General features: G+C 44.5%; 1 protein-coding gene across 2 annotated transcripts in view; it reads left to right on the top strand.

Annotated features, from left to right (window-relative positions):
- The window catches only part of zfpm2a (zinc finger protein, FOG family member 2a), a 119,880-nt gene that overhangs the window by 11,723 nt on the left and 86,414 nt on the right, over nt 1-21,743 (top strand). For both annotated transcript variants that reach the window (XM_005741266.1, XM_005741265.1), the window contains exon 2: nt 19,278-19,436. In XM_005741266.1, the coding sequence (XP_005741323.1) occupies nt 19,278-19,436 (159 nt within the window). The remainder of the gene's footprint in view (nt 1-19,277; nt 19,437-21,743) is intronic.

The following is a 21,743-nucleotide window of genomic DNA, read 5'->3' as shown; positions in this document are numbered from 1 at the left end:
ATCAGCTCACTGATGTCGTGCCGCGTGTGCAGGAACCCTGCCTGTTCTCCGCGGGCGAGTTGGAGGAGGGTCCAGGCCTGGGTGCCGGCCGAGAGATCTCTGGTTCCTGCTTGCAGGTCCAAATCCCCCCTCTGTGTGTGTCTGTGTGGAGGCGAGGTGGTGGCACAGCTCCCCTGAGCCCCTGCCCAGTCCTTTGAAGATAAGATGGTGATACAGAGTCCCTTTCGGTACGTCGCTAACCAATGGTCTTTGTGCGACACACATGCCTCTCTCCGTCGGAGCCTGCAGCTAAAACACCTATGGTCTTTACTGAAACGAATTGGCCGCACGGCCTGGGGTCAAATTAGATTATGAATGGCTGACAGAATCCTAGATCATATGTTTAGGATATTCCATTTTTTTTCACCATTTTCATGCTGATAAGGTACAGTTCTGCTGTGGCTGATATTGTATTTCTATTTGATTTCCCTCCACTGAGAAGAATCACTTTCAGAATTGTCCCCATACTCTCTGCCGCTGACTTAATTTTTTTTTTTTCTTCAGTTTTCCATGGCAACTAGTTGTCATCTTAACTCTGCTGATTTCTCTGCTATCTGGTGCTGTATTGCTCTTGATCATGACAGTTTTTTAAACATGCTTCTCCTCTGCATTTATAACCACATTTTGTGGCACTCACAGGCCAATTCTCCCACTTCTGGCTCTCAGCACCAGCTTTTCACAAGAGCGCCCATCATAATCAGGCTTTTGAATTATGAACTCAATATTCCCTTTACTCATTTTTTTCCTCTATCCTGTGACTTTGGGGTTCAGATCTGTGCATAATGTCTTATGATTGCATGGCATTATGGTGGTTTTGGAAAGCCGAGCGGAGGTCCAGCCACGCATCATCTTTCCATAGACAATGTGGATCTCTGTGTTTCTCTGAGCTCATCAGGGATGGGGCGTTGATTGCTTTTTGATACCCCTCCAATGTGGATGAGGTCCTGCATACATCAGCTAATTAGAATGTACTTACAGTGTGTGTGCTTTTTGTGTGACAGACCCCCACAATTGTCATCAGATCCTCAGCCCAAGTGCTCTAACCACACTCGATGAAGCCTTTATCAAATTCAAAAGAAAAGCTATACAGTGCAGAGCTGGGGCTTGGCCATGTGGGGGTGAGGGTTGTGTGAGCACGCGTGTGTGTCTGTGTCTGTGGGTTTTCATGTCAGAGAAAAACAAAACACTAAAAATGAAAAGAGACTGCACAATGACAGGAGTTATTGCAGTAAATTCGACTTTAAAAGCCTCTTTATATACAGCAAGTACAAGGAAAATCTAATGACAGCTGCTGCATGTAAGCTATAAAAAGATGAGTATGTAAGAGAAGAAACCTCCCTCCTACTGTTCCAGCCCAAGTCGAACATACTGGAGTTAACTTCATCTCACTGTAGTTATTGATGGCCGCTTTGCTAGAATCCCTAAATGGATGGCACAGCAGTAGGTGGGAAGTTGCAGCAGCTAATTAGGCTTCACAAATTAGTGAGTGGTATCATTCTGTGCACCTTGATGATATTAGAGTTTTTACAGGGAAAGTTTTGCCATCGCCTCACTGGCTTTTTGGGCTGCAGGGTTTTTTTTTGGAAGACTGTATTAGTCAGGCGCCAACAACACCTAGTTTACCCCCTCTCTCTGCCTCACACACTCACAGACTCTCCAGCTAGTCTCACCAAATGCTTTAGCCCATGCTATGATCTGAAGGTGCTGGGGCGTCGCTATATATTTCATAAAGGCATTCTATTACACCCCCATGGCTCGTGGGGAATGGTACACTGTGGTCTAGTCCCCAGGCAGCTGAGAATAAAGTGTAGGACGTGGCACTGGAACAGAAATCTAACTGCTGTTTCTTCAGGTAATCTTGACTTGGATCTTAATTCCAATAAAGTGTTATTTTTTTTCACAGCATAAGCCAGATCCAAGCAAGAACACTCCACTCGGTATTTCTTGCAGTTACACTTTATTGAATATCATTTCAGATAAGAGGTGTAATCCTTTGGGGCGAAGTGATGTATATTGACCAGCTCAATGATAGCGATACAGTGCATGTCTCTGATGTGAAAGTGGTAAATAACGATTTGTGTCATCGGCTCAATCATATGTGGAGGAATATTGAAAACTCTCCTTATTTTTGTCAGTTTCCAACTTTTCCTGAATATTTCAAGGAATGTAGAAAGCTATGGTGGGTAGGTGCTGCACTGGTGCAGAGATTTGCTCACATGTTGTCTGCTGACAAGGTGGAAGAAGAATTCACATTTTACACAAATCCATTATAAAGGTAGTTTTCAGAAACTTTTCTGTTCAGTTCAATTTAACTCAATTTTATATATATAGCACAAAATCATAACAGCAGTCGCTTCATATTGTAATGTAAAGCCCCTATAGTAATACAGAGAAAACCCCAGCATATAGACAGCCCCTTATGAGGAAGCACTTGGTGACAGTGGGAAGGAAAAACTCCATTTTAACAAGAATAAACATCCCACAGAACCAGACTCAGGGAGGGATGGCTGCCTGACAAGACCAGAAAACATCACTTCATCAGAACTGCCTGTGTGTATTTTGACTTTACAGCATAAACAAACTAGATTCAGTTATAAGTCGATTATCCCCTTTCCCCCCTCCTATTAGGCCCTACATTGTTTACACACCGGTGGTGAAACAGCTTTAGACAACATAACTGCAGAAACCTTCCTTGTCAAATGAAAATGGGTCTAATTTTGCAGATCTTTTTTTTAGACATCCTTAGAAAGTAACTTCAAAATATGTTTAATTTCACAATGGAGGAAGATACAATGTTTACAGTCTTGCATTGAAATGCAATCAGGAATAATAAAGCTGCTATTAGAAGTCAAACTCGAACAGAAAGTGGGGATTTTAAAAATCATTACACTGTGGTCTTATATCACCCTGAGCAGTACCACGTGAGCTGGACGTTGTGTTCATCAGCACAAACATATTGGGATGGCACAGTTTCTTTAACAGTGTGTCGCTGTGCTTATCAAGTAACTGGAGGTTTAAGTGTGATGCTATAGAGAGGAAGGCTGGCATGCTAATAATAGCCACTGCAGTCTGAGTAAAGGTTAGCTGTGTTCCACCACAGGAGATGTTTGCTTTGGTACAAATTTTCAGAATTTTTATTTAATCATGTAACTGGTTAAATTTAGTCATTTCAATGCAAAGAAGTGACTTTATTTGTGTTTGTAGAGAGCTGCTGTTACAATAATTATTAGCTTTGGCTGCCAGCCGCCAACATCAGGAGAAGCCCATTGTCTTGCTGCGAAGTGTGTTGGAGTTCAAGCAGTGAGCCAGGTCACTCGGGTCAATACCACACTGCTACAGTCTCACCTCTCAGAGTGACTGGGTTTCTTCCATCAGCAGAGAGCAGCCCTCGTTGCTCCCACACGGTTCATTTCATCAGGGTCTCTTTTATCTTGACTGCCCAGGCCCGTGACCCCTGAGCACTGATAGTCCAATAACAGTGCAAGAGAGCATCACCGGGGCATTGTGGAGACTCAAACAGAACTTAACTGGGTTAAGTTTTCTCTCCCATTAAATTTAGTGTGTGTTGTGTTTGCATGTGCGTGTGTGCGTGCTGGTGCATTGATTTGCTGACCTGCATGTGTCTCTTGAACTGTCTGAGAAAAGTTCCGTTTGAAAACTTCAAACAGAGTTTACTGGAAGGGAACATGAATGGTGACAGATTTAGCATGAAATATGTATCATGAATGAAATGCAAATTTATATTTGAAGCTTTTTAAGGAAAAAAACAAACATATAGAATATGCCAAAAGCTGCGGTGGAGCTAACACATCTAATTCTAAAACAGAAGAAAGAAAGGGCCGGCCGTTAACGCTCAGAACTGTTCAATTTCATGAGCCCGCAGAGAGGGCCGTGTTTACTTTTCTTTGCACAGAAGAAGAGAAATGAATGCTCTGGGTTGCCTGTAAAGACAAACATGAAAGGAATCACCAAGAGTTCTTTAGGCCCTTTCTCTTGTGTTGTGTGTAATGCAACTTCTTTACTGCCTAGGTAGTCTCTGCCATCTGACTGCCGTTTGAAGTCAGCAGAAGTCGACAATATTTGCTTTTCAGCAATTCTCGCCCACTGTGTCTCTCTGTTGCTTTTGAAAGTGTGACCAGTATGGAGTCTCTATCAGTTCACTTCTTGGAAGAAATGGCTCAAATTGGGCGTTTGGTTCGCTGGTGGATTGATGATGAGGTCCTTGCATATGAAGGGCTCATTGTTGTGCAGGGGGAGAATGTGATGGACAGCTACAGGTGATGGTGGCGGAGCAGGGGGAGGAGGAGGAGGAGACGGGCAGTGAAAGGGGGGAGGGAGTTGGAAGGTGCCGGGAAGCCAGACTGGCCTATTAGGGAGTGGCAGATAGCCTCAGCTCAGACCTGCTGGGGTGTGATCTCACCAAAGAAACCAGAACGGGCCAATCTCTGTCATAACTCTCAACCACCAAAGAAAAGAAAGTTAGAGAGACTGAGCAGAGGGTTTGACAGATAGAGAAAGGAGGAAAGTCCAGACAGCGCCAGGAATGCAAACACGTTTGTGTTAAGAAGTCTTCCCCCCCTTGTCTTTTTTTTTACCCTGGGCACAGCATCCATCCATGCATCCACTGTCTTCTGCTTATCCAGTTCAGGGTCCTCCTTTTTCCAATTTGATGAAGGAGGAAGAACATGTAACAAATAAAACATCTGACCAATCGTTTATTGACAGCTGTTAATAGTCAATCACTATGGAAGCACCAGCATCTGGTGCTCAATCTATGCTTCTTCTCCTGTGCTTCCCCTTAATCAAGCTCCCTCTATGCTCTGCCATTAAGCCGCAGAATTTAGAGGAGCAGTTCATTTCCAGTACACTGTACATACTGTTTTCCTGCTTGAGAAATTACATCCTTTGTGGATTTGAAGCACAGAGTGCTATTTCTAATGGCATTATCCAGCGGTTGCGTGTATGAAAGCCTCTCCTTCTCTCCAGTGGAGGTGCGTGTGGGTGGGTTAGAGGGGGGAGTCTGCGAGGCTGCTGAGACCCCCGGCGTTATCAGCACCAGATGCAGGTTGACTTCAGACTTTCAATGGAAGGTAAAGAGAGAGAGGAGGGAAATTAATGAGAGCCATAAAACTAGCAGGATAAATAATTAGCCAACTGGTCCTGAGATCCATCCCTTCATTTGCAGCTGCAAATAAATACCCACATGCAAAGTTTTGTGTGTGTGTGAGAACTAGCCTGATGCTGTTAGCTGTGGTTATATGCATGTTTGCTTTTTTTAAGATCCAGATGTTGTCGATTTTTCTGCGTCCTCCCACCTTCATTTTTCACATGTGTCTGAGTGACAGGGTTCCTTCTGCCTTGCCATTGATAATTGGCTTGGACCAGTGGTTCCTCTAAATGTGTGAGGCACAGACAAACAAGCAAAAAAAAAAGGTCTATTCAGCTGTCATAGCATACTTCATAAATCATCTGGATGAGAGAGTGTCATATTCGTGTCCACTTTTTTCTTGGGCTAATCAGAAGGACATAATGTTGCTTGTTTACTCAGGTCTGATGTTGCCTAGTTGAGTTTCTAAAAAAAATGAAGGAAGAGAGTGGGGTGTGAAACACTTTGCTTTGTGCAGATACTCAAAGCACATTTATGTCTAACAAGTGATGTCATCTGACTGAACTGATTGCTCCTTTGCTGTGTCCTCGTCAGGGTCAAAGCTCATTTTTGCTGCATTAGAGGACACTTTGTGCCAGTGTGCTGTGTGCCGATCAGCGGTGTTTACATGCAGTTCACTCCCCGAGGATTTCGTATTATTGTTGTCACACTGTATGGAGCGCAGCCACTCGCATTGTTCTAATACACCAGCGGTAGATTTGAAAAGAGCTGAGCAATCACTGAAAGACTTACATTATCCTGCGGTCTTTGATCGCTTTTCCGTTTGTCTGTGCTAAGTAATCTTCCCCTCTAATCTCTTTCACAGATATAAATAAACAAGTAATGCTCTAAATGAGAGAGAGCACACGAGTGAGCATCCAGAGGATTATGGTAATTTGTGGATAAACAGAGGTGGGTTTTTTTTAAAGTGACTTTTCTTTATTAGAAAAGTTGCTTCTTTAAAGAAATAATCTGTTTTCAGCCCCGTAAACCCGGAGAAATCAATCAGTAAATTGTATTCTGCACGATGAAGCGATGCCGTTTTCATTTACTTCTCAATAAGGTTTGCCTTCGTGAATGTCGAATTCCCCTGGGAATTATTTAGATGATCTCGATTTCCAAGCGTTTGCTCGCCACTGATTTAAAGTTCTACTGTAAATAAAAGCACTAAACCGCAAATACCTTCCAAATCAACGTGACCATATTGCAGATTGATTTTCGGACTTTGCTCTTTTTTTTCTTCTAATCTCTTCCAACTTGACATTTGGAAAGTCAGAAATCAATTATGTCTCCTTCCCAAATGAAAGGCGGAAAAAAAACTAGTATATGACTTTAAAGTCAGCCTAGCTCGCCTTTGACACGGCGCATTACAAAGGGAAAGGAAAATCACACTGCATACCTGATCCATAAAAAAAAGCCTTTGAAATGGATTGCTGGGTGGGATCCAGTCTGGCACAAGTCATGGCATTGATGGCACAGCTCCTGGGCGCGCGGATACTTGGCCCGGACAAGACGGTTGCTGGGACCATATCAGTGGGCACTGGCCCATCCTCTGGGAGCTCCTAAGCCATGCCGTCTGAAGAAGAACTGATGGGGTTGGCAGCACATATGGGCATGCTACGGGGTTTATTTCAGTCAAAAACAGCCCGATGTTATCGCCTTCAGTCACCAGTGCAGCGGTATCACTGAAGCTTAGAGAAACGATGGGGCATCGCAAGAAATTAAAGAAAACCCATCCTGCTGGGGATTAGCTTGAAAATAGAAACTTTTTCCCTTTGTTCCACCTGCACTGCTTTTAAATCTTAGGTGCTCAAATCTAATTGTGTGCCACCATTTCCGCCCTACACGTTGTGTTCAGGTGACAATTTGTTCCAGCTAATTGGAAATGTTGCGTGGGCCCTGCCTGCGCCGAGCATCAGCCTATCATGAATGACACTGATGTGATAAACATGGATTCCACTGGCAGCCGCTGCTTTTCAAGCCAAGACAGGAAGTTGACAGCTGCAACAGTTTTCAGAAATAGTTAGTTGATAACCATCCACGGGGTAATGAAACTTCCACCTTTGATGAGAAGTTGAAACGAGACTGTTTCACTGTTGGCTTGGCAGAACATTAGACATGGCTGCGAGGCAGGCAGAGGCCGACGAGGGATCGAGCCGTTTTAATAGGGCTCATCCAGAGGTGACGAGAGCACTGCATGCACTGAACTGGAGGTGTGAGCCGGGGCTGCCAGTACATATCTTTTGTCTTTCATTATCTTTATTTCCTTATTATTTTAAATGGCCGGTGTGTGTGTGTGTGTGTTTTTTCTCTCCACTAGAAGCTTTTTTGATATCCATTTAGATTGGGGCTTCATTAAAAAACCTCAGACAATGGAGTGACTTCTAATTAAGAAGCGCCGCATCTGGCCCCTGGCACCCTATCCCGTTGTTCCATCTATTTTGCTGGGGAGAATTCATTTGTTTCTTAATTAAGAAAAACACCAATAGCGTGAAAAATCTGCTTATGGTACCTGAATCCTAATTAGTTAAATAGTGAGGGGAAGGGGAAAACACATTCCAGTAGCCCTAGAAATGAACTCAGAGCTGATAAAAATGAACTAACTAGCCTTGCATAAATCGAAGCTGGGGAGAAAGTGTACCATCATTATGGCTAAGACAATATGCAAACTATCTTCAAAGAAATCAAATTGCCGGAATGTTTTCATTTGCATGTATTAACCATTAACATAATGAGGAGAAGTGACATTGGACCCGGATTGTGTGTCTGTTCGGATTGATAACTCTGCTGCATCTGCAAATAGTCTCCTCTGCAAAATTATGCTAGCAGTCAAATCAGTGCTGAACTGTGGAGGGAGAGGGAGAGTGATGGAGAGAGAGAGAGACACACACGGATGGAGAGGGGGGAGAGACGGAAAGAGAGCAAGAGAGAGAGGAGAGTGGAGGCTTTTGCTTTTTTCGTTTTATCAGGGAGCTCAGTGCAAACCTGCTGCAGTGTTGAATCGGAGCCATCATCCTCTGACAGCTATCCTTAAACAGGAAGGTGCCGCGAGTCATTGTCTCTAAGGCTCTGCGGAAAGCTGCTCTGTGTGTGTTTTTGTGTGTGCGCGCGTGTGTGTGGGGAAGGTATGGGTTGGGGGGTGGGGGCACAGAGGATGTGCCCATGTGGCTGCTAGCTAGAGACAGACCTCGAGTGGGCACACTTCACACTCCTCACCCCCACCTCCTCCCCCTACCCCAAAACCGTCTCATACATATCGGACACATGCACGCACACGCCTGCACGCGGGGCTCGTGTGTACACGTGTCACCCCCACCAACACCAACACCGCTATTTCCAAAACACACACACATCTGAGTGCTTCCAGGATACCAAAGGCTCACTTATCTGTTCCGCAAAGACTTACCATGTCCCACATTGGTGAGTTGTGCGGGCATCCGGCCAAAACCACTGTGCCCCCCCCCCCAACCTCCCCACTGCAGGCGTCATGCAAAACACTGAACTTGTCTTCAATATTCAAAATAATTTTTCCAACATGCTATTTCCCAGGATCAGCCTCTTAGGTCAAATTATTCAATTAAGTGTCTGTTTATTACTGATACCAAAGCTGGGTGGCGGTTCTACTTATCACCTTTTTTGCAGATTGGTGTTCTTGCAGAATACCACCATAAAGATTGCCTTGGCTGTAATTAAAATGGCACAGAGACAAATTTGGCGCAGGGCTAAAGACATGGGGAAATGAAGGAGGTAAGAGGGTGGGGAGGGGGTGGAATTGCAGGGGCTACGTTCTGTCATCCGGTTGGGAAAAAGTTGAGGATGTGCAAAGTAGCGAAATTGCCATCGAGGGCACTACAGTATGCCACAAAGGAGCAGGTAGGAGAGAAGAAACGCAGCCTTGCTGTGGCGTTGTTGTCGCCGCCGTGCGATTGCGTGGAGGGAGCGGTCAGGGAACGAGGCTGCTCTCCAGTGGGTTTGACTGAAGCGAGCAAACAGGAGTCGGCGGTTGGTTTGTATGGCAGAGCTGATGCTGTTCAGACGTCCTAAACGCCAGCCGGGCTCGCATCCATCCACGGGCCTGTGTGTTTGATGAGCTATTGGCAGGCTGTGGGGACACGTGTTCCCGTGCCTCGTGGCAAACATACCTTTCACCGTCTTTGACTCCACCAGCCTGTGTGACTTCTCGGGGAAAAAAAATATGAAGGAAATCAAAGCGCCAATAAGCTGAGGGGTGTTAAGCCAGAGAGGAAGGGTGGGGGGGGGGAGAAAAAAAGAAAAGAAAGACCTGAGCGACTTTGGATTTTGACAGAATCTTCATGTGCTCTCTGACAAAAATTTGCATTGTTATCGCAGATAACTGGCGATGTTTTTACTTGGTTGTACATTTTTGTGAAATATGTAAAACGTAAACCGAGCCTCTAACGATTCCCTTAATGACGCGGATCTCGCTTTTCTCCCCCGAATCGCGTCTTAGCGGGCTTCTCAGTGCAGAATGTCTGATATCTGAATATTAAAAGGGAGTTTCAAGCTCATCTGCAAATGTGATTTGCACATATCACACTTCTGCAGTCGTCAAGCTGCTTCATCGCCAAGCTTCTGAGCAAAGAAGGCTGGGGAGGGGAGGGACGAGGGGGGGGAAAAGAAAGAGAAAGATGCACATATGGGTTGCTATTGATGTATTCCATTTCTGACCTAATTTAAATCCCTGCCAACAAGCTCATATGCATACTGTACATTTGCTAAATTACAGAGTGTAAACCTTGCCTTCTCACGGAGACAGGTGTAAACATCGATGTTGTCATAATGCACCCGCAGTAAATATGATAATCACGCGATCCTGCAATAGAGCACAAAATAATTTGGACATCATTTTGATGCCTGAGGGGCCCAGGGGAATGGCCTCCAGAACGAAAGGTGGCCCATTGACATGCTATACACGCCAAGATATAATTATGGCTGCCTGTCTTTGTTCCTCCCAAGCTTCCTCTCAGAGCACTCGTAATTTGCTTGTGATATTTTGCTATTCTTTACGATTGAGTTATTCTCCGTGGACTCGAGTATTACACGGGTGTAAATGAAGATGCAAAGAACTTGCTCTCCTGCCAAATTCCAAAGTTAGGAAAGTCTAAGTTTAATATCGAGGCAGCCAAGCCGATGCTGATGGGAGGAAGTCATTTTGCAAAAGCCCGATTTGAAATTTTATTTATGGGAGGGGGGGGGATCCTGACACGTGACGATTTTTTTGGGTGCCTGCCCCGAGTGTCATCTCTGGCTATCTGTGTGGGACTTTGCTGATAATAAGGGGCAACGCTAGAATATCTTTAGGGTATGCAGTGTGTCGAGCTGCGGTTTGTTGTCATGATAATCCCCTCATTTGTAATGTTGGGATCAGCAGGTTACGCCTCTCCACTTGCCTGCCATGTCAAGGCTCGGGACTGGCGAGGTGGATTGTCATTTCTGAAGCAATATTTTGACAGCGCCTTCACTTTGCTCGTACGCTGCGGCTCAAAGGTCAGAGCTGTGCCACTTCCATTTACTGTGTGTGAACACAATCCCTGAGGAGTGCAGCGCTCCACTTCTCCCTCTCTCTCTCAGTCTGACAAACACACACTCGCACATAGTCGTTCTTTCTGCCTCTCACCATTTAACTCACTTGTTTTAGGAGATAGATGTCAGGGCTAGGCCCACACAGGGGTTTATAGTGGGTCTGAAGCTCCCAAATTGAAGGCCAATTACAACTTATAAACCTTTATAATAGAGTAAATGGAAAAAGGCAGCTCTGTTCAGTTTACCTCACTGTGATGCCTGATTTCCCTTACTGCCATCTCTCCAATTAGAGTTTCGTAAAGACAGCCACCGCTCCCTCAGTCAGCGCTGGTCTTGCCTGCCTCATATCACACACGCTGCTACGTTCTTCTTTTTTTGTAAGAAACATAGTGTGGTGTGATTGTTGCAAGTGCACAATGTCTCAATGGTGTAGCTGTCATCCATTTTCCTGTGTGCTCAGTGCCACTTCGCAGACACAGAGGCAGGTTATGTCAACCAAATAAGGCACTTGTCAGTAATACAAAAAGACATTGTTGCTGGTCCATTGTTACCTGCTCTGCCAGCTATCATATAGAAAGTGATGGAGTGACGGTGTTTTGGAGTGCGGTGGCGGCTCCAGAGCCCTCGGGGGTATTATGGGTGTAAATCTCCCTCACACAGTTCTGCTCCAGGCCAAGGAGAGCATCATCATTAGCCGGAGCAGATGGAGGGGCTTCAGCGCTGTTTTCCTCCCTCTTTGCTGTCGGACTGTATGCTGGAATCCCCCCCGGTTTGATACAATGCAGCGAGCGCATGAGGAGCAACAGCCGAGCCCAGACAATGAATGATGAAATCCACATGAAATCAGATGAAAGCTACAGTACACGCGCACATACACACATATGTACCCCAGGAGATTGATTTATCATTTATTTGTGAAGCGATGATAGCGGAGGTTTGGTTAAGTGGCGTTTCTGTGCACATGTTTGCGCACTTTTATGTCGGTGGCAGAGAAGAAACATGGAAGATGGGGCTCTGATAGTGATGCTGGTGATCTAGATCAGAGAAGGAATGTAACTGTTTTGAAAAATGAAAACATTCAATATTTTTACAGTTGGAAGATTTGGAGACTTTATATTATAGTAAATAAAAATGTTTTGGATTGCACTTTGTACATGGGAAACCTTTTGTTGAGGCTTTTTTCTCACAATTTTCTGGTCTTCTATTGGATATATGAGGCTGTTCATGTCTCGATCCCTCTGATGGTAATATGGGAAACTTTTGCATCACTATAAATCTGTAAATTGGCCATTTTTACACTGGGCTGGACGGTGGCTAGCGCCTGATAATTTACTAGAACCCAATATCAACCCGATACAGTGTAAGAGTTTACGCCTGTTTCCAAGCAAGCTAATCAGTGCAATCATTTATCAATGAGGAGTATTTATCTCCAGCAACCTAGCTCCTCATTGATGCAGTAGTATTTCACAGTGTGCTAGAGGCCTGCTATCCAGGGAGCACAAAGTATGTGTGTGTGTGCCTCTGTGTGTGTGTGTGTGTGTGTGTGTGTGCTGTCTGAAGCACTGGCAGAATCCTAATCTTCCAGCAAGAAGCTTCACATGGCCAGATCAAGAATTAGGAGGGAGGCAGAGTGGGGGAGGAAGGGGAGGAGGAGGAGGAGGAGGAGGGGGAGAAAAAGCCCATCTCGGTCTGTGTTTTAAAGGACAGTGCTTTGAATGTCATTTGACAATTTCCTTTTAATTAGAACTAATTTACAGAAAGATGCCCACCAGCTAATCTTTACAGGATAATTAACTTCTATTTTCTTTACTTTTAATTAAAAAGTGGAAAAGATTTAGCTGATCCATAAAGAATTGTTCTTTTGAAATGTTCATCAGACTTCACACTTCTTTTGGCATTGGTAATATTTAGATCCTATCTGCTGCTCACAGCCTCCACTGAGTTATTGGAATGATTTTCTACCCCCCTTATCCGAGGTATTAAGAAGTGGAACTATCAATAGTAGAAATAGGAACCAGAGGCAAATTAGAATTGAATTAATGAAGAATTTATTGCAAAACTTCCCCCCCCCCCCCCCCATGCTTCATAGCACTGGAATGAAATTGACATCTTAGATATATCCATTTCATAGAAATTCCTTGATGAGAAAATATTGTTTTATCTACACTTTTTTGATACGGTAATCATTTTTCTTTTTCTGAAGGCGCCCCATTAAATTCTTTGAAACGATGCTCGACTGAAAGCTAATTGTTGCGGAGGCAGTTTTAGCTTTTTAAAATATCGCTACAGTATTTTAGCCCCAACGGGCTTGCAGGCCACTGAATGTGATGAATATGATGCTTTCCACGTCAGACGAAGGCATCTTATTAAGCACTTAACAGACAGTCAAGTGCCCGGTGCCTCTGCAGAATGAAAACTCCCCGAGTCTCATCAGAGCTGCTCGACAAAAGTCTTTTTCTCGCCACTGTTAGCACCTTCCAACAGACTTTACTTAGTGGAGATAAAGTGAGCCAATATGAGGTGAGCGTGCTGTAGACAGAGCCTCCACTCGTCTGCAGACGAGCCAATGGCTGAAGATGGATGCCCCCACTTAACCATGATAGCTCCCTGGAGGAGCCTCACTCAATGGCTTCATTAAAAGTGAACGTTCTAGTGAAAAGCTCGCTTATAAACCAGTAATTAAGACCACACATATTTTACCTGCTTTGTTTCAGCTGTCACATGCAGTGTACAGGCACATGGTTAACTTTTATTTCCTTATAAGTAACAGAATGACACTAATAAATCACTCAGCCAGAGAGGGAAGCAAGTGTGTAACAGGAAGGACTTAAATCCAGCACACTGGCCACTTTAACAGCATTTTAATCCCTTCGTTGCACCTACAAAGCAAATGTTACCCTGCAAAAAGAGGCATTAACTAAGCCCATATTACTTGGAAGACAAGCTCAGTGACTTTTATGGACCAAACGTTGTACCAGTGTCCACTTGGACATGTGCGCGTCCCTCTGTAAGCTCTAGAGAGGCAAGTAAAGTCAGTAGAGTGTAGCAGGACCCAGCTAACTCCACAGAGAAACTGGCTGGCATCTGCTGAAGCCCTCGGGCACGCTCAGAGGTGCCTCCAGCATTTTAATGGCATAGTCAAATGCCAGCATGTTTTCATGCCATTCCAATTCAAATTCATTGGATAAAGAAGTAAGAGCGTGTTATTCCTCTTCAACGGTCCAGACAGAAACACTGGGCGCAACAACACAGAACTTAGAAACTCCGCAAACATGCCGTGGATCCAAAGCTGTGTCTGATTGGAATAAGATACTCGACTGGAATTATGTTAACAGTATTTGAGAAAAAGAAATACACACACACCCCTTCTCTTTTATTGTTATTATTATTTATTAGATTTTTTATATGTGGATTTCACAGGATGTCATGAGAAATCTGTGGACAGAGATACTTTCCTAGCCAGCGGCTGTGCCTTAGTGTTGCTGCACGAAGCTTAAATGTACAGTAATGTAAACTCGGTGGGCCATCTAAACACATGATGTCATCAGATCACATTTAGATGCCTTGTCATCTTTTGCTGCAGACGAGTGTGTGTGCTCTTCCTCTGTGCGTGTGTCATACGAGGATGTGAATACATTCACCCCCCTCCACCCCCACTTTAGAACAAACCCAGCCTCCCTCCCTCCCCTTTTCACCACACAATATCCTTTTTTTTGTTGTTGTTGTTTTTTTGGTGCTGCGTTTTCGAGCAGTTTGTTGACTGTTGATTGTAAGTGCCCGAATTTAGGAAGGCAGCCATTTCTAATCACGAGAATTACACTGCTTAGCGACCGGAAAATCAAGTTAAACAATAGCATTGCTTATTCTTGGTCACAGACTGCGGCTCTGAGAACACATCAGTCTCCACTGAAGCTGTTCCACGCTCCTCCCAGCACACACACACGCATTTACACACAAGCAGCCATTCACAGACAATATGCAAATGCTAATTTACTTTTTGACTTGTGTTACAGCATTAGCTCCACATTTAGTTTGATCACAGAGTGTACAACTTGGAGGAAAAAAAAGGAAGCGCTTTTTTTTTTGTAACATTTATGCAGTACAAAAAAAAAGATGCTTGAAATGAAAAATTCCTTTGAGGGTTCCTGTAGCATATGAAGCTATTAAGAGCTGCGTAAATGGTATCTATTTCATTACAGTGATCAAGGATTAAATTAGTGGCTTGAGCCCTGTAACATATACACTAAGTCTCCTCCAAGGCTGAGGGAGCCCTCTGCTTCCCAAAGGTCATTAGAGCTGAGGAGAGAGGATGGCCCCCAGTCTCCCTTTGCCTCTCTCCACTACCTCCTCCTCCTTCTCTTTCTCGTTTCTCTCTCTCAACCTTCCCGACCTATCCTCCAAGATGAGACACAGTCGTGTTTTTATGTTTTCGCACACGGTTGTCGTTTCCTTTTTCTCCAGCTGTGGAGGGTTAGGATCACAGGAATCTAAACCTGCTTGGCAAAGTGTATTCCTGTATTTCCTCCCACGCAAAAGTTTGCATGTGTGTGTGCGTGTTCACCCGGAAGTGAGGAAGGCCCAGTATCAGTTTTGGCACAAAGGGCCAGTCACGAGGAGGAGCAGAGCTGGCAGAGGTTGAGCTGTGTGGCCCTGTTGGATTTTAGGGCTGCATTATGCATTCATGTTTAGTCTCAGGTGCTACGTTTTATCCCCAGGCCAGCTTGGACACATTTTCAATGGACCGTTTGGATGAAAAACTGTATAGGTGGGAGCAAAAATGATTTCCATGCTTATAGAGATCTGCCGCTTTGTTCTGTCAGATTCAATTACCTCACCTCTAATTAGGGAGCTATAGAGGAGGCTGGGTTTGTGATCCACACATCACACTGTGGAGCCTGCTGATAATGTGAGGTATCGCTATCACAGCCCGGCCACAAGCTCCCCACATTGCGGATGCTTGAAAAAGCATGCCATGAAATTAGCAGTCACTCATACAGTTTTGCACATACACACATATTTCTTCAGAGCTCCTCTTTTTCTTCGTCTTCCTTTTTTTTTGAGTGTGAGCTTTGGAACAAGGTTGGCACATGTGTGTGTGTTTTTTCTTTCCTATTTTCTGTTTTAGTCCACTGAGGCACAGACTTGAGTACAGAGTATATTTTCCTGAAAGATATGCTCATTCCACCACCTCAGTCCGTACTCCTCTGTTCCCCTCTTCCTCTGTGACTCATTAATCCTCTGTCCATCATATGGTCTCAGAGTATCACCCCATTTTATAGACTCAGTGGGGGCATTACCATATCCCTCTTCGGAGCTCCACTCCGCATGGCCGATCCCTATCAGACAGAGGCCACGCCATGAACAAAAGAGCCACTGTGATCAAGCCTGCATTCAGCTACCAATGTCTCTATTAGCATTGGCTGCTCCTGCTGCATGACTGTTTGAACAGAGCTGAGATTTCTTTCGGTCTCTCTCGGCAGAAGAAGAGTCTTGATGAATGCGGATGATACAGTCGAGGCTGGAGGGTGCGCATGTGTCAGGGCGGATGTGGAGGGTGCTGGGATACCTGGACACTGACCCTGATTGAGAGGAAGTTGAGACAAAGTGCAGCCTCCTGAAAGATCCTGTTAAAAGTGAGCAGATAGCAGCGTTTGTGCTACGATTATCTCACGATCCAAGCCTTTTGTCTGCAAACTTGAAAGTGTGCTCTGAAAGGCTGCCACACTTCAGGTTACAGATAATTAGCGCAGGGCTTCAGCTGCTAATTATTTTAACGATCATTTTTAATGATAAACTAATTAACTGTTGAGTCGAGTGGTTCTCAACCTGTTAGGAAGCCTTCCTGTAACCCGTCGCCACGTGTCAAATATTTACAGAGGAACAAACCTGTGACTTCATATCTTTAAATGACATGTTTTGTCTTAAATGTGCAACTTAAAATGATATAAAACAGAGAAAGGAAGAAAACGGGGTGATATTTTCTGATTGATCACTCTTTAAAATTAAGCTGCTTCGCTAATTACGTCAACCGGTAGATGATTTTGTCGTTGGGTAAAGATCGCTTGTTACTATAAAGTTAACATGCATCTCTAGCAGGCTTAGATCAGCCGTAATGAGCGCACCACTTAAAGCCGGCTGTGTTGTTTTCTGCGGCAAAGTGAAGCGCAGACACTTTCTCCGCGGTGTCATTGGCCATCTGAACTCCAGAGGAGGCTCGATAAGAGGGCGAAGCAGCCGACATTCCTCTGGCCCAGTTCGTCAGCAGAGCCTATAGAAATGCACCAACAAGCGCGGGTCACACAGCGAATGTGACAGGATTTTAAACAGTACACAACTAAATATAGCAGGAACGCCACTATCAGAAAATGAGTTAGGAGTGTGCTGCTGGTCGTTTAGAAAGTCATTATTCTTATCATTGCTGTCTCTGAAATAATTTCAGGTCTCTCCATGCAATGAATACTGTATAATAAACTAAACACGTGAGAATGCGAGCAAACTTTGGTCAATCTGCGCGGTCCCAAAAGAAGTAGCCATCGGACCCCCTTTAATGTCTCAGGCTGGGTGTAATATTTCATTTTTCCATATTCAGCAAGGCCTCCAGTATCTCTATCAGTTTGAAAATGCTCCATTTAGTTACTATCTGTTGGAGTGGGGAAGTGAGATGCCCTTATTCTGAGTCTATTAAACCTCAATTCTATCTCATCTTATCTACCTAATCTTTGTGTTTTATTGACCATGAAGTTTATCTTTAATCTCCCTTTACCCTTATTATCACACAACACTGTAGGTCTATTTTCCGCAGTGCAATGGCGCTGCTGTATTTGCCAGCAACAGAGGAAGAATCGTTTAGTTGTACACACAGTTCTTATTCAGCTGTGTAATGGAATGTGTACACACTGTGTGTATAGAAATGTATTTCCCTGCTTTCTTTCACACTGTCTTCAATTGCCTTGGCAGGAGCTTTTACCGCCAGTCATACAATCTCCCCTTGATACGGCGATATTTATCTCTCAGTATCATCTTAAGTGATGGTAGACTCATCGAGTCACTTCACGCCTCACTTCACTCCTCAGCGAATCAGCAGAAGGCATCAGATAAGATCATAAAACTGTATCCTAATTTAAAAGCGGCACTCTGCCTCTGCAGTGTCTATTAGAGATCCGCGTGCTAATTCTTTTCATGTCCGGGGCTCCTGCAGATGTTGGCTTCTACAAAGGAGTAATTTATAAGACTAATGAAAAGAGCAAGCAGTTTGTGGACATCAGGGGGGTCTTTTATGAGACTCGTCGCAAGAAGAAAGAGAAACAGGAGAGGCACACCAGCCCCACTTTCTGAAGTGAAATTATTGCTTTATTAAAGCTGAGGGGGCTCGCTCCCGCTACAATAGAACAAACAGACTGAAAGGTGTGGAGAGGATGTAAGTGCGCTCTGTTTGAGCTCTAGGTGGATGCACGAGAGGCAGAAACAGAGACAGCATCCTCATCTAGCTGGCAGTGACAGCAGCACTTTCGACATGATTGTTCACTTTATACACGACTCGAGAAGGAGCAAGGAGTGTTTTTTGGGGTTTTTTCATGGGGCTTATGCAGGTTTTTCTCAGAGTGCATCATCTCAAATATTAAACTAAACTTAAACCAGAAGGGCTCCCCCAGTCTTTTTCGCTTTTGGTATGTCACGCGGGGACTTTGCGGGCATGTTTTGTTAGAAAAAGGAGAGAGGTGTGCGCGATGCGTATTATCTTAATAACATTCAAATGCCGGGTGAGATGTTTTCAGAACTAATACAATTCAGGTGGCAGTACAGTAATTCCATCAACACCCTTGATTGAAGCAAAATGGTAATATGCAAATACCAAAAGAGATGTACAGCTACAAGCAAAAAAAAAAAAACCTCTGAAATCATTTAGATTTAAAGAAATAATATTGCACAGAGGGGGGAAAAAAATTAATCACACGGAAAAGTGTCTCCTTTAAGATTGCACTGGTGTATTACCCGGAGGCATGGAATGTAAATGGAAAATCAACATTGTACCCTGTGATAAGGCTAACAAATTAATAAAAGTATTTTCTTTCCTCCTCCCATGCTGATGCCTGTGTGAAAAGTCTGGAAAGGAACTTTTTTTTCTTGCCCCCCTTCTCTCCTTCCCTCTCTCCATCTGTGTGAGGTTTTGTTTTGCAGGTAGCGGGATTAACATCAGCGCTCACCTTGGCTGCATGTCAGCTTGTTTTTCTGGAAAAAAAAAGTCTCATGGGGATTTTTTTCAATAGGAATAATGGAAACACTGATGTGAAGCACGGTGGTAAAATAATAGTGTTTATTGGGGTGGCTTTATCTTTAGCCTGTACGAATCTCTGAACGTGTATGCATACGGCGCTTAGACCACGCAATGTTGCGCAGCGCTTTGAATTTGTATTATTGCAGCACCGGAAACAAGGAGAGACAAGATTTTGATTCTTGAAAGCCTGAAGGGTGTGATGAAATTGCTGAACATCTCCCTTGTGTGTCTGTGTGTGTGTCTCTGTGTACATATGTGTGCCTGTTCCCTCAGGTCCTCTGGAGGATGGCCTGGAGGAAGAGGAGGAGGAGTGCGTCTCCGAGGAGAATGAGCTCCTGGCCAAAGATGAGTTTTCGGTGGAGGAGAACTTCACCGCCGAGTTTGAGACTGAGAACATAAGCTGCGAAGACATGGAGTACTTCTGCAACAAAGGTGAGCGTCCCGCACTCGGCCAAAACCGAAACTTCACAGGCGGGCTTCCTCATGCAGCGTTCAGCCATCTTTTCCTTTTTTTAAACGCCTAATATGGGACAATATGCTGTGCCCGCCCCAGTGCTGAGCATCAAAAAGTAAGTTAAACTCCTGCCAATTGTGTCTAATAAAATTCCTCAACATGTTCAAATCAAACCTGGCAGAACTTGTGTCCGTCTGAGAATTTCTCCCGCATCACTGCCTGGAGTTGAGACTATCCATTTTTGATATTTGATCCCCAGCAATCCACCCAAGAGCAGTGGTTTGATCTGAGATGGAGATGGCACCAGCAACACTGGCTCTCCCTCTGTGATAGTGCTGTGAAGGTGTGCTACGGTGCACCAATGCACTGGAGAGCGTAGCGCTTCCCTTTGAGCCGGCGCTAAAGCTCTGTGAACACTCAGCAGCACCTGCTACTGCTCGGAGGTCCAGCACTATAAAGCGCCTCAGCGTCGCCAAATGCGCCCGAGTCCTCTTTGAACTCCAATTCAATTAGACTGCTTCTTTGTGTGTTTGTTTCATTTCGGTCACACCGTGCCATCACAGGAGCTAATTTGTGGCCTGCTTCAGGTTACGGTGTGAAGATGACAGACCTGTCCCGCCTCCCCCCAACCACCGCAACCCAGCCCAGAACCTCCACCCCCAACCCCACCGCCGCCACCTCTTCCTAGCCTCCGGTTGCGTGGCGTTCGCTACCCCAGGTGTCCCCGCTCTTACTGGCGCTCGGATGCCGCAAATTTGACTTTTTAATGAAGAACCGATGCTTTGAATGTCTGCCTCCTCGCCCTCCTTTCAAAGGGAAATTTGTTTAGAATTATTTCTCCACACTTCTAAACTGATGTGCCTCGTGGGATTACATTATTGAAGGAAAAAAAATAAATCTTTCATGTTTCAGGTAGGCTATGCCCCGGTAATCGTATCAATAATGTTTTCCTTTTGTTCTCTGGGAAAAGTTGAACGGCGCAATTGTTCAGAAATTGCAATTACCAGAGACGCCTCGGCCGCTTCACCCTTTGTCTCCTCCGTAATGTGTCCCCACTCAAACTTCAAAGTGCGAGGCATATACTTCTAATAACCCAGCAGCTATGAAATAGATGGCGCGTATTGGTGGTTACAAGAAAAAAAAAAAGTAGTACAACTTCTGAAAATTTTCAAAGAACCTTGTCAGTGCCATTTGGTATTCCCTTTGTTTAAGGAGCCGGGGCTCAAATCTCCTTTCCCTGTTTATGAATAAAGACAACACAAAATACCAATCCATAATGTCAAATAGTACTTTCCCTGAGCACTTCTAATCTGTTCCTTGTCATGCACGAGCCTTACTAGTCCGATTTTTTTTGTATGACTTTGCTATCTCAGCTTACAGTAGCTAAGTCTCCCATTGCCTCCTAAGACCCAAATGATGTACTATCCAAATTTCTTTTCTCCTAGTGCCAAGTTGTGTGCAATCATCAGGTGTAGCCACTTTCCCATGATCCCTTCCTCAATTAGATCTGTTTAAAACTAATGTCGGAGTGGCTTAAATTTACCCCACTTATGTGAAACTGCCTTGAATTAAACGGGACGCAATCCTGGCGGCATTAAATGGTTTAAGTGTGTTATTCCTCGACTATAGGAGGCAAAAGAGAGCCCCCCCTTGATTAACTAAACCCTCTCAAATGTGATGGCGTGCTGTAATTAGCCCTGTGCGGACTTGAACGTGGGTTTTAAAGCAGCCACTCATCCCATGGCCTTTATCTTCTGCTGCTTCCCGGAGAATAAGGTCTCCCGTGTAAGGTTCCTCCACTGAGCAGTGACTCTCTGGTCTTAGCTTAGCCTTGTATCTGTGTAGTCACTCTCTGAAATGGGCTTGTCAGGGGGACCTAAAACCTCCATTAAAAGTTTCAGTCTATAATAGGTATTAAAAAGCTGTAGGAACACAAAGAGGAGTACCAATTTTCATTAACATATGAAGCACTTATTAACTTTGATCAGAGTGCGGTGAAGTAGCAAAGCCGCTTAAAGGCGCAAAGGTCAAGAAGTTGAATGCCACCAAAGACTCAGCCATTTGCCTTACCCTTGCAGAAAAGGGACTCCCCAGATAAGTGCGTGGAGCACCTTGACGTCCCATCTTGGTCTGAGGCTCAGGAACCTCAAAATTAGGTGACGGTTGACTCCCTGACCTGTTTAGTTAATAGTGCTGTGGCTCTCACTGGGTTTTGGCCCTTTCATTGATTTAGCTCGTAAGGTGCTGTTGGCATCTCTCTCTCTCTCTCTCTCTCTCTCTCTCTC

This window comes from Pundamilia nyererei, unplaced genomic scaffold, assembly GCF_000239375.1.
Source record: "Pundamilia nyererei isolate P.nyererei 1_Seehausen unplaced genomic scaffold, PunNye1.0 scaffold00109, whole genome shotgun sequence".
NCBI classification, from domain to species: domain Eukaryota; kingdom Metazoa; phylum Chordata; class Actinopteri; order Cichliformes; family Cichlidae; genus Pundamilia; species Pundamilia nyererei.
The sequence above is the reverse complement of the archived record's forward strand: the minus strand, read 5'-3'. Positions and strand labels throughout refer to the sequence as shown.